At 38.1% G+C, this 17157-nt stretch overlaps 1 protein-coding gene across 10 annotated transcripts in view; it reads right to left on the reverse strand.

The window, feature by feature from the left end:
• The window catches only part of ripor3 (RIPOR family member 3), a 120465-nt gene that overhangs the window by 35676 nt on the left and 67632 nt on the right, over positions 1-17157 (reverse strand). For 9 of the 10 annotated variants that reach the window (XR_010005792.1, XM_008115613.3, XM_016995458.2 and 6 more), the window contains 8 exons: positions 14939-15085; positions 11065-11143; positions 9779-9802; positions 8164-8217; positions 4677-4826; positions 4181-4244; positions 2769-2812; positions 1359-1484 (listed from right to left, as the gene is read on the reverse strand). Coding sequence is in view for 9 of the 10 variants with exons in the window: in XM_008115613.3 (XP_008113820.1) it covers positions 1359-1484; positions 2769-2812; positions 4181-4244; positions 4677-4826; positions 8164-8217; positions 9779-9802; positions 11065-11143; positions 14939-15085 (688 nt within the window). In the remaining variant the exon portion in view is untranslated. Of the gene's footprint in view, positions 1-1358; positions 1485-2768; positions 2813-4180; positions 4245-4676; positions 4827-8163; positions 8218-9778; positions 9803-11064; positions 11144-14938; positions 15086-15370; positions 15456-17157 lie in introns of all 10 variants that reach the window. The other variant, XM_008115617.3, reaches the window with a different exon arrangement.

The following is a 17157-nucleotide window of genomic DNA, read 5'->3' on the forward strand; positions in this document are numbered from 1 at the left end:
ACAGAGTTTAATCATTTTCCCCCCAAATAACGATCATCTTGGAAAACTCTCCTTTGTCAGTGACAACTACTTCATTTAATCTGGAAGAGGTGCAGGTTCTTGTTTTGGAATAATTTGGCTTGGCTTCCTTTTGTTTGGTTTTACCCATTTTATGAAACCAGAATAATAAAGTTTGTCTGTATTAGTTAGTTATTACGAAACAGAACAAAACAGTGTCATGAAATTGGCCTTATGTAGATGATGCCATTACTAAGATCTCTCCCACCAAACAGTGACAGCACATTCAGACCACTTAAATTGTCATGGTTGCTTCCTATGTAATCTTGGGATTTGTAGTTTAGCAAGGCACTAGATGTCTCTGGAGCTAATTCTCGATATCTCACCAAATTATAAATCCCAAGATTCCATGTAATTAAACTATAGGAATTGATATAATTACTGTATCAAAGTTTTGTAATTGTTTCATATGAAAGCCAGTTCAGAGCTGGACAAACATTATCAACGTATTGTCAAGATGGCACAGGTTTTAATAAACAAGAAACAGGCCGCAGCTTGCTTTTGCCTGAATCTGGAAAAGGCAAGGTTAAATGTAGATGGTGTTTAGAGCTGTTGTCCAGCTCTAAACTAGCTTTCACCTGCTCTTTCTCTCCCACTGCTAAATTGAGCACAAACTACTTTTGCATTTTAAAATAAGCTTCCAACAATGTAAATGAGTTGGGAACAAAGAGTGAAGAGCATGAATGGGACAGAAAAACTGAGACTTTTTAAAAAAGTGAAAATGTAGGATGACAGAGGATTAACTTGGACTGTTCCTACCAAAAAAGGAAGATATTATTTGCCAAACGTATATGCTAACTGAGTCAATTGCTAATAAGACCCTCAAGACATAGATGTTAGAAGTAGCACTGATATTCATGCATTCTTCTTACCAAGAAAACAACTTTCATTAGAGATTCACGCCACAGCAATCATAGCCAATGGCAAAACAACTTACATCTTTGCAATGAAAAAGATGTAAGGAAAAGCAAGTGATAGGAGAAACAGATGTCTTTTACTACTTAAGGAAGAACAATATCTGAATGGGGACTAAGCATATTGTCTACTTTGACCCACTGTCCTTCCAATCATTAAGTACCACAATTGGAAGTACTCCATATAATATGCTTGGGTAATGAAACTATTTCACAGAAAGATAACAGGGAAAAGTAATTTGAAATAAAAAGAAGGAGCAACAGCAGGTCCAATAAATCAATACTCATCTGATTCTATGTATCCGGTATGAATATAACAGTCACAAGACTGAGTTTTGTTTTAAGACCTATACGAAGAAGTACAGAATCGATATATGTTGTTACTACCTTGATTTCAAACTTCTCATGGAGATTAGGAATAAAAACTTTTTCTTCCTCATCCCACGTCTGACTGTCATCTGTCAAAATCTTGCCTCTTAATTTCCATTTCTGTCGGCCAAGTCGTACAAATACCTAAGAAAGCAGTGAGGCAAACACAGAAAAGAATATATACATGTTGTTGTGTGCTTTCAAGACATTTTCAACTTACAGTGCTCTTAAAACTTTCTTATCAGAATTTGTCCACAGGGGAGTTGCCCTTGGTTTTCCTCTGAGGCTGAGAGAGTGTGATTTGTTCAGGTTGCCCAGTGGTTTTCATGGCTGTATGGAGATTCAAACCATTTTCCAGAGCCCAACTCCCAAACCACTACACCACGTCAAACAAACACAATGACATTTTATGGTGTTTTGGGCAGGAAGACTACTCAGTGCCCTATCACTAAGATATATATATTTTTGGTTGCATACTGCAAGTTGCTTCTGGTGTGAGAGAATCAGCCATCTAAAAAGACATTGCCCAGGGGATGCCCAGATGTGTTACAATCTTGCGGGGAGTCTTCTCTCATGTGCTAGTGGGTGTTAGAAATAATATCATACGAAAGCTGACTAGCATAACCTAGGGATCACAAACAAAGTGAAGACATCTGCCCTTATGCTTTGTTACTCTGCTTTGTTACACATGCACAGTGTGGAACACATCTCGCCACGTTAAAACAGCGGATGTGGTTCTTAATGAGACATACCACATTATCACAGGATCTCTACGCTCCACACACCACTGGAGAAATTATATTGTTTAGCTGGTATTGCACAACCTGACATCCATTGGGAAGTAGCAGCCAATAATGAAAGGACCAAGGCAGTGACATCTCTGGCCCATCCTCTGTTTGGATATAAGCCAGCACGTCAACACCTTAAATCAAGAAATAGCTTCCTAAAATCTACAGAAATACTTGCAGGAACACATCAGCAAGCGCAAGTCCAAAAGTGGCAAGCTAAAACCCGGAACCTCGATCTATAGCTGATACTAGACGAGAAACTCTCCACTGGGCACACAGAAAACTGGACGACTTGGAAGGCGCTGAACAGACTGTGCTCTGGCACCACAAGGTGAAGTGCCAATCTTCAGAAATGTGGCTAGAAAGTGGAGTCCACAACATGCAAGTGTGGAGAAGAACAAACCACAGACCACTTGCTACAATGCAGTCTGAGTCCTGCCACATGCACAATGGAGGACCTTCTCACAGAGACACCAGAGGCACTCTGAGTGGCCAGCTTCTGGTGAAAGGACTTTTAGTATAATGCCAAGTTTTTAAGTTTGTGTGTTTTAAAATTGATTATAACTGTACCCTGACATGATAAATAAATAACTAAGATCTATTTTAAAAATTATTGAGAAAGGAATACTAAATACGATACCTCATACTGGTCCCCTGGGCAGAGACGTGCATAACCCACCAATCCTAGAAACAATATAAATAAGGAATTTGTAACATCCATAGATGAAAAAAGAAACCATTAATATAAATTGTTCAAGATCTTAGAATACCTTTGGTTACCATTCCCTTCAAGTTAATGCCACAAAGAAAATTTATGGGCAAACAAATCATTTGGCATGAGTGACACCAGCAAGGTTTATGTTTAAATAAACTTAGTCTGGTAAATAGATGATCCAGAGCACAAAAATAAGTCAATTACATTCTTATGGAATATAACTTCCCAAGATCTGGCACAGCATACAAGAAAACTGAGCCTAGTGTGAATAACTGAAGGTCAAACTATATCCATATTAACATCTTTTAACAGAGTAGATGCATTCCTAGACATCACTTCTTTAACAGAAATTTTGGTACCAGAGACAGAAATAATACGGGAAGAAGAGATAGATTCCTACAACACCCAAAAAGGAGTAGTTTCATGTTTCAGCAAACTTTTTATTCAAAACTTACAGCATTCACATGAGAAGTGAAACAACTAGGGCAGACAACCTTTGTATAAACAAGCAAAATGTGTTTACCCTTATATAGATTGCTTGACACATTCTTCCAAGATGGAATTAATGCAATTTGATACCACTTTCAGTGCCCTGACTCAATGCTATGGAAGCATGGGAAATGTAGTTTACAGGGTTTTGGGGTTTCCCTGCTGAAGGATGCAACTACAACTCCCAGGATTCCATCACATTTAGATGGGGTAGTGATAGTAGTATCAAACTGCATTAATTCCACAGCGTAGATGCATCCAGAAATGCATCCAGGGATAACTTTTTCTTTTACAAGCCTCCACTTTTCCTTCTGAGCTCCATTTTAATGTTCAGACTTAAAGAGTTATGTTTTTTTAATAAGCTATGAATACTCTATATGCTCTCCCCCTTTCTTTCTGTTATGCTGATGCACAGCAATAGTATGTGTAAAGGGGCAGCTGCTGTTTATCTTGCCTGTTGTGGGCAGTCACACAAAGCTATAGCACATTGAGTTAGAACATAATTTTGTTCTTTCCCTCTTTCCCAGCAGAAGTTTAAAATCATATATCCATAACGTTGGAAGAGACTACAAGAGTAATCCATTCCAAATGCCTGCTTTATTGCAATATCCACAGCAGACACATTACTAAAACCCAACACAAACTGTGCTTTAAAATGTGCTAAAAATCTGGAGATTGGAGAAAAAATTAACAGGGGGGGATGAATTATTGTTCAGGAGCAATACTCATCTCTCCTCCCACTCATACATCCCCATAGAATCCTGTCCTTGAATCCATTTTTTTTCTCATGCAGAGTAATTACTAGGAACATGGTTTGCACTCTGTCTTTCCAAAGAAGTTCAGCTTACCTTTCATCTTTAAATGAAATTCTCCCAAATGCACTTCAAGTGTCCCTTCTATCAAACACATATCCTGAAAAACAGATATGGAGAAGTAGCACCAAAGACACCAAATAATAAACATAAATGTTGGCATATGTTTGATTTTCTCAGAAAGAGTAAAAATTGGTAGATTTATACTCTAAAGCAAAGACTTATACCCTGCTTTCCTGGTAAACTTTCTTCTCCCCTCCTTAGTTTCATAGTCAGATCCAAAAACTAGCTGCAGAACATTTTTTCAATGCAATTGAGCAGTTGGAAGCTGTGTTTATTGAGAAGGACAATCACTTCCTTCTACATTTTTCTGACAGAAGCAGTTGGAACGGTGGATGCTGGATTCTGGACTATTTCTCAATGTGGACTCCCCAGGGACGACATCTGACAATAGTTAATGCTGACATTAATTTTAAAAGGTGCAGATTTTTTAAAAAAAAAATTGAACAATCAGAAGCAAAAGCAATGATACCTCTGTGCAATCTTGGAGATTCTTGTAAAGTTCTACCAGGCTCTCCCTTGATGCTTTGGTGGAAGGAGATAAGGAAAAGGCATGTTTCATATTTGAAGCACCATCTCGTAGCCTACATTGGATGCTATAAGCTTCATATAATTCTTCTACCTTTAAAAAAACAGAGATACAAAGACCAGACAGGTTCCAACTAAAAATCTCATAGATTTCAATAATGTTCGGCTCTGTAAAATTTAATTCAATGTGTATTTAGATTAATGGACTTTGTTTCATTGTTTTGCTTGTATTAACAGGCACAATCCAAAGTATTTTTGGCTTTCATTCATAAGAATAAAGCTTGTGAAAGCATGTAATGGGAAGTATTGAACTTTGACTGGATCTCACTTACACTTGAAAAAACTTTTAAATGAAACTGCAAAGAGGAGAATGTGACAAATGATCTTGAATAGCACTCTCAGATTCAAGTGAGACCTTTCATCAGTGACAGTATGATTGGTGTGGGAAACACTAATGTTTTATCAACAGTGCACATATCAGTTGTGGAAATGCATGTCTTTACATGTATCTGCAAAACGAGGCTCTATCAAATTGTGAGACCGAGCCTCAGGCATGCAAACCTTCCATCAAAGATGCATTGACGGTGTATTACCCACACCGTATAAGCAAAGAAAGCTACCTTATTATCATGGACTGGAGATAATAGAAGTTGTCTCCACTGAGCCACACACATTTCATGCAGGAAGATTCCCCAGGCTTTCTCTGAAAGATCACATCTCCATGTATAAGTTTCCCAAATGTTAAGGTCCTTTAGGAAGTCATTTCTTTTGGTGTTACCACCAACACAGGTGCATTTAATATTCCCAAGCTCTGGGGTTCCCTCGCAGGCAATGTTCAGTTGGCCCCATCAGTGCTCTCTTTCTGATGGCAGAGTTTGGTATTTAGGTGGGGCTTTAGATCTTAACTAATTTGGCACAAGGGCCTTTTGATGTGGTGTGCTTTTATCATTTCTAACATCATCATAATAATGATAATAAATATATTTCTTACCCGTCTCTCCCTGTGGCTCAAGGCCGGTTACAACACAATCATGGTTTAGATATAGTCGAAGCGGTTTTTTTAGTTTTGCGGCTTTAATATAATAATTTTAATTGTATAATAACAGTAAGAACTGTTTTTGTTTCTTGGATGCTGCCTTGTGTCCTATGTTGGAAGAAAGGGATACTAAAATAAAATCAAATACACCAGCAAGATTGCTACTGGTATGTATGTGCTCCACCACTGAGGGCTGTTGGGCAATCAGTTGGCCCACTCTATGCATGTATTTATGTGCATATGTACATGTGTGTATTGGAACAAGACAGGAGATTATGTAAAACAGTCAATGATCCCACACCAATCCTTGGGGTTTGTTGATTAGCTCAAGAAAGCATAATTTGCCTAAAGCAACCCAGCACAAGGGTTGCATATCAAAATCCAGAAAGGCACTCCTAAGCAAAAACTAAATTTCAGTGATATGGCAGCAATGAGGAGATTTAATCTGTATGCCTTAGAAAGCTACACATGCCGTAAAATTCAATACACATACACACATACGAATAACATTAATGATTATGCCAACAAGTAACAACTGGATCATTGTAACAAACAGCCTTGAAACCGTTTGCCACTAATGTAATCCATAAAACTTTAGTGAAAGCTTACTCCATAGCTGTGCCAACAAAAGCTACCTTCCCTCCAAAATGTGCTGCAATAAAAAATGTACATTTGACTTTCTGAAGTCAAAAAGCCCTGTTTCATTCATTGGACTCTAGCTCCAAGGAAGTTTCAGAATAGACAAAACTTGGTGATATTAATCAAAATCCTGTTCATCAGATCCAATGTTGTTTGGGCAATGACAGTCAAGCATGACATGACATCATGAAACTTGGAAACAGTTAGAATGGTAGAAGCCAGTGAAGTGCCACAATTTGTAATGTTCACTCTAGATGTTCAGAGAGGCAACAGTCCTACGCGGAAGCTTAAAGTATAAGGGAGAGCCTCAGGCTATGAGGCTGAAACAGGGCTTCTATAGATAGTCAAATCCTCTTCCATGATCTGGTTCTTTCCTAGCTTTTATACATTTTTCTGCTTTCTAAAAATGTCAGTTCCAAAAGTCTTTCCTATACTTTAGCTGCTCAGAGCAAAAGCTTTACATTAAAATATACTGGTATTTTCAGTCACACCCTTTTTCCTTGGCGCTCAACATCTCTGTTTCCATCAGCTCTAGCCCAGACCATCCCATGTTAAGTGGGACAGTCAGAACAGAGTTTCTAACTGAATTCAGTTAACTGTATTCCACCTATGATAGAGAACTCTGAGTGTGCTCCCAGATGTGCTGAAAATCCTCCTTCCTGCTCAACACAGAAAGGGAGGAGATGGAGTTGACATAGATAGGACAGGACTGACATAAACCACTATGTCCATTCACTATTTTATACTAAGTTTCCCCTACCTGTAGTTGCAAAGTCCATTCCAAAACTACATGGTAAAACACTACAGAGTCTGGCCATGATAGGCTTTGTAGTCTAATATATCTGGAGAACACTAGCTTGAGGAAGTTCACTTGATATGAACTGCTCCTTGGATGGTGACATAGAGGTTTTTGGTTGCTCCAATTATTCTTCAGCATCAAAACAATTACACCAATTTTTACACAAAACAGAAATAACTCAAATCCAGAGAGAAGTTATGTGTAACTGAATTATGCAAGGTGAGATGATGCACATTATCAATGTGTTCAGGGTTGGATGTAATAGGAAGAAAATCCCCTCCATTGGTGCAGTAGAAAACAAGCATGCTTTTGTGTTACAAAGACCAGGACACACACACAAGAGTTCAAATTACAAGAGGAAAACTATCCATATAAACATTAAGAACTACCTGGAAATAATATTTGTTCAGCAATGGATGGTGATAAACTCTCCTTATTTGGAAATTCTTAAATAAAGCTTGAATGGCCATCTTTCAGCAGAGCTTTAGTTGTAGATTCCTGCACTGGCAGGAGGTTGGTCTAGATGGCCCTTGAGACCCCTCCAAATTCTATAATTTTTGAATTAGATTGGTCCTTGCAAAAATATATAAAAAGGTAATTTCTGGAATATCCAGGCCTGAGAAAGATGGGCAAGTGATCAGCTACCTTCTAGTTATCACAGTTCTAGTTAACTGTGGCTTCTTCCTTCCTTCTCTCTTACCGCAAGGGCGTTTTCCCCCTTCCAAATATGCTGGCTTCGCATAAAAACTGGTTCTACAGGCTGAACTTGGGCTGCATTCAATCGCTCTGAATGGAGCCATTGAAAAAAGTCTCCTCCTTTTGCAAAGAAAGTGATTGTAAGTTTCAGAAAGTACGTAATGCAATTTCCCTTCAGACCTGAAGGGTGAAAGGTATTTTGTGTTGGGATTTATTTATACCACAGCATAAACCTTGCAAGTAGGCAACATAAATCCTTACCTTGCTTATATGAAATTCCAGTTTCCTGATATACCTTTCCACATAACGAATTTGCTTTTAAGAAGGAGAAAAAAAATCAAGAAATTATTGATACAGTTCCAGATCCTGTATTGCATAACTGTATACATAGTTGTCTAAGCATAACTGTTTTAAGATGCCTGTGATCATGTGACTTGGCATTTCTATGATTAGTTCAATTAATCCACATTATCAGTACTGGTAATAGCAAATTTGAAGTGACAACTAGCTGTTGCTTCTAAAATCTACCCCATTTCTCAACAATAATGACCCTAAAACTACTCATAGAAGCCGTTATATGAGACAGCAAAAATCAGCAAATCAGTATCTTTTTTATCACCAAACTCTTGGGAGAACAAGACAGATTTAATCTATGGACTACAGAATAGTGCATGGGGAAGTGACTCAATGCCCCCTTTTACAATAGTGGTCACCATTCACCATTATTTTATGGTATATAGCTCTCATATGAAGACATACACAAAACATTGAACACATAATCATAAGATGACTTGATTCTCTATGAAATGGAATTGTTTCTGAACTAAAGGAAAGGGTATCCAAAGGAGGACTTTTGTGTGTCCATGTGCAATCAGGATTGTAATGCACATGGGTCTCTTTCCCCTGTCCATAGTATCGGGGGTGCGGGGAGGGGAGAGGAGAGAACAAGATCCATTTTTGGTGAACCCTTGAATCAGTGTCTCATGACTGCTTGGTCTCTCAGAAGTGTTTTTGTTATGCGTTCCTGCATGGCAGGTACTTTGACTAGATGGACCTTGTGGTCCCTTCATAAACCATATACAGTAGAGTCTCACTAATCCAAGCTAAACGGGCCGGCAGAAGCTTGGATAAGCGAATATCTTGGATTATAAGGACTGATCAAGGAAAAGCCTATTAAACATCAAATTAGGTTATGATTTTACAAATTAAGCACCAAAACTTCATGTTATACAACAAATTTGACAGAAAAAGTAGTTCAATACGCAGTAATGTTATGTTGTAATTACTGTATTTACGAATTTAGCACCAAAATATCACGATATATTGGAAACATTGACTACAAAAATGGCTTGGATTATCCAGAGGCTTGGACAAGCGAGGCTTGGATTAGTGAGACTCTACTGTAATTAGTTTCACCCCAGCAGGCCATAACTTCTAGCTGTCATTGAATACAACTAGACCTAGCACCAACCACTTATCTTATGCTACATGTTCTTGTCCTTTTGTTGTGCCTTCAAAACATTTCTGATTTAGGTGACCTCTATCAAGGGGTTTTTATTGGCATGGTTTCTTCAGAAACAGTTTGCCTGTGTCTCCTCCCAGGGTTGAGAGTGTGTGGTGTGCCTAAAGTCATCCAGTGGGTTCATGTAATCAAGCAGGGAATCAAACTCCTGAAGTCCTAAATCAACACTCAAGCCACTAGACAAGAATCCTCAGTCAAGGCCTTGCTGACAGGGAATTCCTGGGAGTTGTAGTCAATAAATTATTTTTCCAGCCTATAGTATAATCAATAGAAGTAAAAAGACTGACCTCTGTGTCTCTAAACATATCAGTTATTTGTGTGTTACTTGTGGTCACTGCTAAGAAAATTCCTTACCTTATCCAAATCATAGTAGAAAGCCTGAAAAAGAAATATGCAAAATGAATACATCCATTAGAGGCGTTCATCAACAAAGTTATTTTTATGAAAGACTGTAACTGTTCTAATTTGTGGCTTTTATGTTGACAGACTAGTAATACAAAGTACTACTATTTGGTTATATGTCAATACTTAACATAATGTAGCTTGTACATGACCAGTTGCTTTCACTACAACTATCAAGTTTAGTACCAGGAAGTGGGATGGGACAAAACTTGGAAATTTGGGAATACAACTCTCAGAATTTCCCAGCCAGCATACCCCTATTGGTGGGTGATTCTAAGAACTGTAGTCCAAAAAGTAATTTTCCCATGCTTTGAAGTTGGGAAAGGACAAAATCCAGGAAGGAATGCCCTATGGCCTCAGCATCCCAGCTATAGCAGAGCACCTGTGCTTTTATCACTAGTCAATACGAGGAGTTTGCATTAAAAAAACCCTCCACTACTCTATCAGCCCCAGCCCTATCAAACATCCAATACAAAATTCATTGTGTTCACCATTGTGGTTTAAAAGGACTTTACAGAGAACCCTATATTTATGGCCTGCTTGTATTCAAAGGTTTGTCTGCAGGGAAAGAAAAGAACAAGGATTATGAAGGTATCCAAAGGGCTGTAACATTTAAAGTCTGATTACAACATAACCTCCAACTTTTCCACTTTGGTAGGAACAATCCCCATTAATCCTCTACTGTCCCACCTTTAAAGCTGTTTTGGATTGTCCTGGTTTCTTTCTCTTCTTCCCACTTCCCCCTTTGTACTCTGACGCTTTGAAATTGTATCAGCATTAACCTCCTTGTTTATGACACTGGTTTGTAAACCGTAGTGAGTAAAGATCCATCCCTTACTATAATTCAAACTTAAAATAGTGACAGGAGGTGTGCTTAGTTCATACTGAACATGGAAATCCCACCAATTTCACATCAAGACAATCTCTACTGAACAGACTGGAACTTTGAGAAGGTTAACTCTGAATTGCATCCCTCAGTCACAGTGTCTACCCATTGGAAAGTGAGTCTGGAGAATGGCTTTTGCTGCTAATAGATAAAAAGCACTTTTCCATCATGTTGTTCTTTGCAGATTGTATCCCACTAACAAAAACACTATTGAAGAAATGGTACCAAAACACACAAACAGAGGATAGCATAGTCTGGAGTTTCCATGAAACCCTGGGAACAAGATTTGGGCCATAAAGTAATGGCTTATCGGGAAGCACCTTTGGTCTGACAAAAAAGGGAAACTACTTACCAGCCTAGAGTTCCTTCTTGTGTCCTTGTGGCATTCCAACAGATAATCCAGTTCTGCCTGTTTCATTTCCAGATAATCACTAAAAGAACATGATTAATATATGTTTTACCGTGCATTTCAAGAAAAAATCTCTAGTGTCATAAACATACCTAAATTAGTTGTCTTGCTAATTCAAAATGTAATCCTACCTAGGAAGTGTGCTTAGAGGTAAATGAAACAAGATGACTAGATAAGGGTGTTATCAGTGGTTATTAGTAATGATCCGGAGGGAATAAATATATTAACTGCTGGAAAAACCCAGAAGGGTGGTGTTCAGTGCTTTTCAGGGACTTTTTAAGCTCTGAACATCACCCTTCACCTTGTTTCCCAGTGATGAATACACAGGTGCCTACTCCCTCTGAATCATGAGTAATAACCACTGTTAGCATAATTTATCTAGCAAATTTTCTTGGTACAACCAATTACCTGGTATGCTGAGAATTCTGGGCATTTGAGTCTAAAAAGGTAACTTTTTCCTCTGATGTGGATGCACTCTTATCCTGCTTGTGGTCTTATCACAAGTGATTTATTTAATAAGTACAGTAGAGTCTCACTTATCCAAGCCTCGCTTATCCAAGCCTCTGGATTATCCAAGCCATTTTTGTAGTCAATGTTTATATCATGATATTTTGCTGCTAAATTCCTAAATACAGTAATTACAACATAACATTACTGCATATTGAACTACTTTTTCTGTCAAATTTGTTGTATAACATGATGGTTTGGTGCTTAATTTGTAAAATCATAACCTAATTTGATATTTAATAGGCTTTTTCTTAATCCCTCCTTATTATCCAAGATATTCGCTTATCCAAGCTTCTGCCAGCCCATTTAGCTTGAATAAGTGAGACTCTACTGTACAGTGTGAACAAAATTATAGAATTTGGCTGGATCTAAAATAGATTATTCTAGCTTCCTTTCAGGAACCACAAAAAGCAACACAACAGTCCTAAACACACTTATTACTGTAAGTAATGCACCTTAATTCTTATCAGAAAAGGAACTGTCCCCTTCTCTTGAGCAGAATTGCAAAAGACAGCAATTTATTCCATCTACAGAGAACCTAAAATAAGCACCAACCCCCCCCCCCCCTCTACTCTCTCCACCATGATACCACTTCTGACCTTTCTGAATGATGGAATCTCTTCCTTATAATTTCAACCTATTGCTTTGTGTCCTAGTCTTTGGAGTTGTAGACAACAAGATAGCATTATCTTTTACATAATCTTCCTTCAAACATTGAAAGATGACTATCATGCCACTTTTTAAGCTTATTTTGACAAGTTAAACATATTCATCTCCCCAAGTTATTCCTCATAGGGCTTGTAATGCTCTCCATCTTTATCTATATGCATAAATTCTGTTATGCTAATGTTATGCAGATCTATTTTTTTCTTTAGCAAATGCTTAACTCCTGTTTTTAATACTGTATCCTGCTTGTTGATTTTAATTATTGTTTTTATTGATGTTGATTTTTTTACTGGGATAATTGTTTTATTGCTTTGTTACTGTTATTTGTTTGTTTTATCGGGCCAGGCCCCATGTAAGCCGCCCCGAGTCCCTTCGGGGAGATGAGGCGGGGTATAAAAATAAAGTTATTATTATTATTATATTATTATTAACTGGTCATCTTATTCCTCCAGCCACCCTTCCCCAAATAAAACTGAAAATAAGATCCTAATGCAGTGGTTCTCAACCTGGGGTCCCCAGATGTTTTTGGCTTTCAACTCCCAGAAATCCTAACAGCTGGCAAACTGGCTGGGATTTCTGGAAGTTATGGGCCAAAAACATCTGGGGACCCCAGGTTGAGAACCATTGTCCTAATGGATGATTCCATTTCCACACATTTAGACTACTGAAGCAAAAAGATCTTAATCTGCCTACCCACCCCGCAAAAAACACATAGTGGTGTATATTGCTATTCAATGCTTTGAGTCCCATATTGTGAGAAAGACAGAATATACATTTAATTACATTGTTAATTAAGATATTCTCTGTTACAATGGCAAGCAGAGACTTGGGCAAGGCATAAATGCAGACCAGTTGTGTAATCAAAAAAAGGGAAGGGATTGTTTACTCAGTGATGTCACTATCCAACTAGTGTGAGAAGATGATGTCATCGGTCTATGCAGGTTGCTAGTTCTTTGTGTAGTCATAACTAGGGGCTCTTCTTGGCCACCACTTGCTTGTAGTAGCCAAGAACAACAACATGCATCTGCACATAGGCCACATTCATCTGCTGGTAACAGTTATATGTGTTTTCAAACCAATATTGTTACTTTTTCTTCCATATTTTAAAGTGTCGACAGAAGCTGGAGGAAGGAGAAAAGATGAACTTTCCCTTCAATGTGTTACTGCTGAACAAAATAGTTTCTCAGCCCAAGAATTTAAGATTCTGAAAAGGAACACATGAATGAGGGTGGAATGGGAATTTCTACTTTGCAACAGAACCCTCATCATTATGGGTTCGGCCTCTTAACACTTACTTGGTCTGGTGCACCCAACCCAACAAAGATCACAAGTAATAGCTGCAGATGCAAACTCCATGCTAGTTCCCAAAGAACAAAACTCCTAGGCTCACATTCCTTTAACTTTGTAAGCTAATTCAGACCAGACACGAATAACTCAATTTTCTCTTCTTGTATTTACAAAGGATGCAGCCGGTGCTGCTTTACAAGATGCAGAACCTAAGCAGGTCAGTGTGTGTTTATGTTGAGCAGCCTGTGTCTTTTCCAACTTACTTGAAGGGAGGGAGAGATTCCCACCATTACCATTGTAAAGAGAGTCCCACCCACCCACCCAAGACATATTGTTCCTCTGAAATCCAGTCTGATTATATTACTGATTATTTGCCAGTAATATAATGGTCTCTAAGGGCAGTTTGAATATTTCTGTACTCAAACCTTTAAACTGCAGCAACCTGAGGAGCTTGCTTTGAATCCCCAAGTCAAATAAAGATAACTCAAAACAAGTAGCTACCTGCATCCAGATAATTAATTAGCCCAGAACACCATTCAAGAGCCAAAACTTTCTAGAATGATTGATTTAGAATTGTAAGAGATCTTGACATACATCTGGAACTCAAGAATGGGAAAATGTAAATTTGTTTGGGCCACAGCATACTCCCCTAACTGGAACTAAAGGAGTTCATTTCATAGATAGTGATTCATAATACTGGCATGCATCTAGACTGTAGAATTAATGCAGCTAGACACCACTTGAATCACCATGGTTCAAGGTTATAGAATCCTGGGATTTCTAATTTGGTGAGACTCTAGAAATCTTTGGCAAAGAAGTCTTTAAAAACTTGCAAAACTACAACTCCCAGAATTCCACAGCATTGAGCCATGGCAGTTCGAGGGTATCAAACTGCTTAATTCTCAAATGTGGATGGACTTCTGGTCTTGCATTCTGCTCCCACAGTAAACAAAATTGTGTAAGTCCACTAGCAGGATAGGAGAACAGTTGTATAATCTATCTTTGTATTTCCCAGAAATTGGTTAACAATTACCAACCAATACTGCTTCTAATATTAGAATATTTATCCATCTTGGCTAGCAACCTCTGATAAAACTTATCCTCCAAGAAATCCTCTAATCCCCTTTAAAAGTCATCTACAAGTCAACTTGCATGATACATAACATATGCTGTATGCAGCTGAGCCTATATTTATTTTCCCTTTTGCTTAAAAGTTAATATGCAAGGCCCTTATCTGAGTTGGAATCATTGTTCACACTGAAAGAGCTCAATAATGCTCGAACCACAAAAGACCAGGGAAATCTCAAAATATTGTTGTGTGTTGTGTGGATAATGGGGAGCAGGGGGAAATTCTTACTTGAGTCCTTTCTTCAAAGCTTCAAATATTCTCTTCACTTGTTGAGGCTTGGGATCCCAGATGACTGTCCCTTTCTGGAGGGAAGGATACATCTTGGCAGACTTTAGGGACGTTTTGGACCGCGTAGAACCTTTGCTGATAGACTTTCTGCGGAAAGGATAATTTTAAAAGAGACCACAATAAAGCTAACCTGACATCAATGGTATTGGATTCACAGCACATAGATGTAAGAACTTAGAAATGAGTCCAGTTCCAAAATCTGTTCCTCTTTATGTTTATTTGGAAAACAGGTCCAAGTCCACTGAAGCTTACTAACAAGTAAATGTTTACTGGATCGCACTGTAGAGATGCAATTACTTGCTAGTTTGGCACATGCAATGTTTACACTCATGCCACATTCCCAGCGGGTTAAGAAGTTCCATAAATAATTACCTAAGTTCTGTTTTCTTCCAAAAGAGGTCATGGGATGCTTATTTGCATATGCTTTCTGATAGACAGGCGAAGTCCTTCAACAAACCTCCAGGAAAAAAACTTAGCATGTTACGTGTTTTAATTTGAAGTATGAATCTTGTTATCATGTATGAATGATTAACTGACTTCCAAAAAAGTATTTACTACATAAAAAAGGAACAAAGTTCTCTCTAAATGTCCTACTATTACATTTGGGAATAAGGAATAAATAGGACTCTTTATAAAAAAAAAAACCCTGACAATGGCTTGGTTGGGTAGTCCCAATTATGGTAAACCATCTAACAAGAGTGAGTTATCGCCCAGATAAATCAATTGGCCTGCCCTAGTTGGGATTACCTGTAGAATTCAGCCCAATATTACTGGCTGAAGTATTATGCTGTAAAATAAATGTTATGTCCTTGTTATCCCCAAAAATAATGTAACATGTTATTAATGAGCTCTGCTCCATGGAGACAGAGCTTGCCTTATGATAGATAATATCACACTCATTGCAATCTTGATCCCCCTTACTGAGAAATCTAAAATTAAATTAGTGGAACTGAGCAAAAATGTCCACATTGGAGAGTTATTCCCAAAAGTGCTGATACAGTTGCTGGCTTACCTGGGAAGGGCATGTTGCTAACAGAATAAGCATATCAGAGCATCACTACCTAAAAGGTATTCTGAGATACTTTAAATAATGAATGTTAGCCATCACTGTTAGGCTCCAGTAGTGGGCAGTGAGAAGACTGTTGAGCATAAGCAGTGGGCTTTTCTGAGAGCCAAACCAACACCAACTCTTATCCTGCCCTTGCTCTTGCATTGAATCACACACATACAAACATGTATTTGCCTTGTTTTCAATTGTGTGGTTGTTAGCTGCCTTGAACTACCACAGGGAGAAAGACGGGGCATAAATAAAGCAAAACAAAAACAGAAAGGCTCCATGTCAAGGCAGACCAGTAGCATCTTTAGTTTCATATCAGCTAGGCTAGGGATGGGAAACATGAGCCTCCATGTATTGTTAGCTATATAGTAAGCCCCATTAAAGTGTAGAAAACGCAAATAAAAAACCTACTATGTCTTTCTAATCATCCTGCAAATTACACTACCTATCCAAAGCCTGAAAAAGAGAAGGAGAGATTTGCAGGTTTCCATATACAACAAGGGACAAAAAGGAAAACAAATAACAGCTAGTTATTTGAATTAGTTTTGAATAACTTTGCTTGTAAGATAATTGAGACAACTGTTGCTTTATTCTTTTGAAGGAAGGTACGCAGAACCCTACTGAATTGTGTGCGCATGTGTCTGTGCCTTCGTCACATGTTAACTTTTGGCAATACCATGAATTTCATAGTATTTTCTTAGACAAGGAATATTCACAGGTGGTTATGTCAGTTCCTTTCTTTGAAATATAGCTTATAAATAGAATCTGTTATTGCTAGTGGTCTTTCACCTAAGCATTCCCCAGAGCTAACCCTGCTTACCTACCAAAATCAGATGGGACTTGGTGCCTTAGTCCTTGCAGCTTACTGCTAGCAAATATACTTATTGTAAGTAAGTCACACTTAATGGGTATAAAATTCAATGATGCAAAACAATCTAATTGCAGATTACATTCAAATATACATTTGTCTACTTTGACAAATATCATCATTACTCAAATAATTTCTATAGCACTCATAGAATATGATGCTAGACATGTTTCCTCAGGTGCAAGGCTCAATACATGCATGTTCCTGAAAGCATTTAGGATTGTACCTTTGTTG

This window comes from Anolis carolinensis, chromosome 4 (genome assembly GCF_035594765.1).
Source record: "Anolis carolinensis isolate JA03-04 chromosome 4, rAnoCar3.1.pri, whole genome shotgun sequence".
Classification (NCBI taxonomy): domain Eukaryota; kingdom Metazoa; phylum Chordata; class Lepidosauria; order Squamata; family Dactyloidae; genus Anolis; species Anolis carolinensis.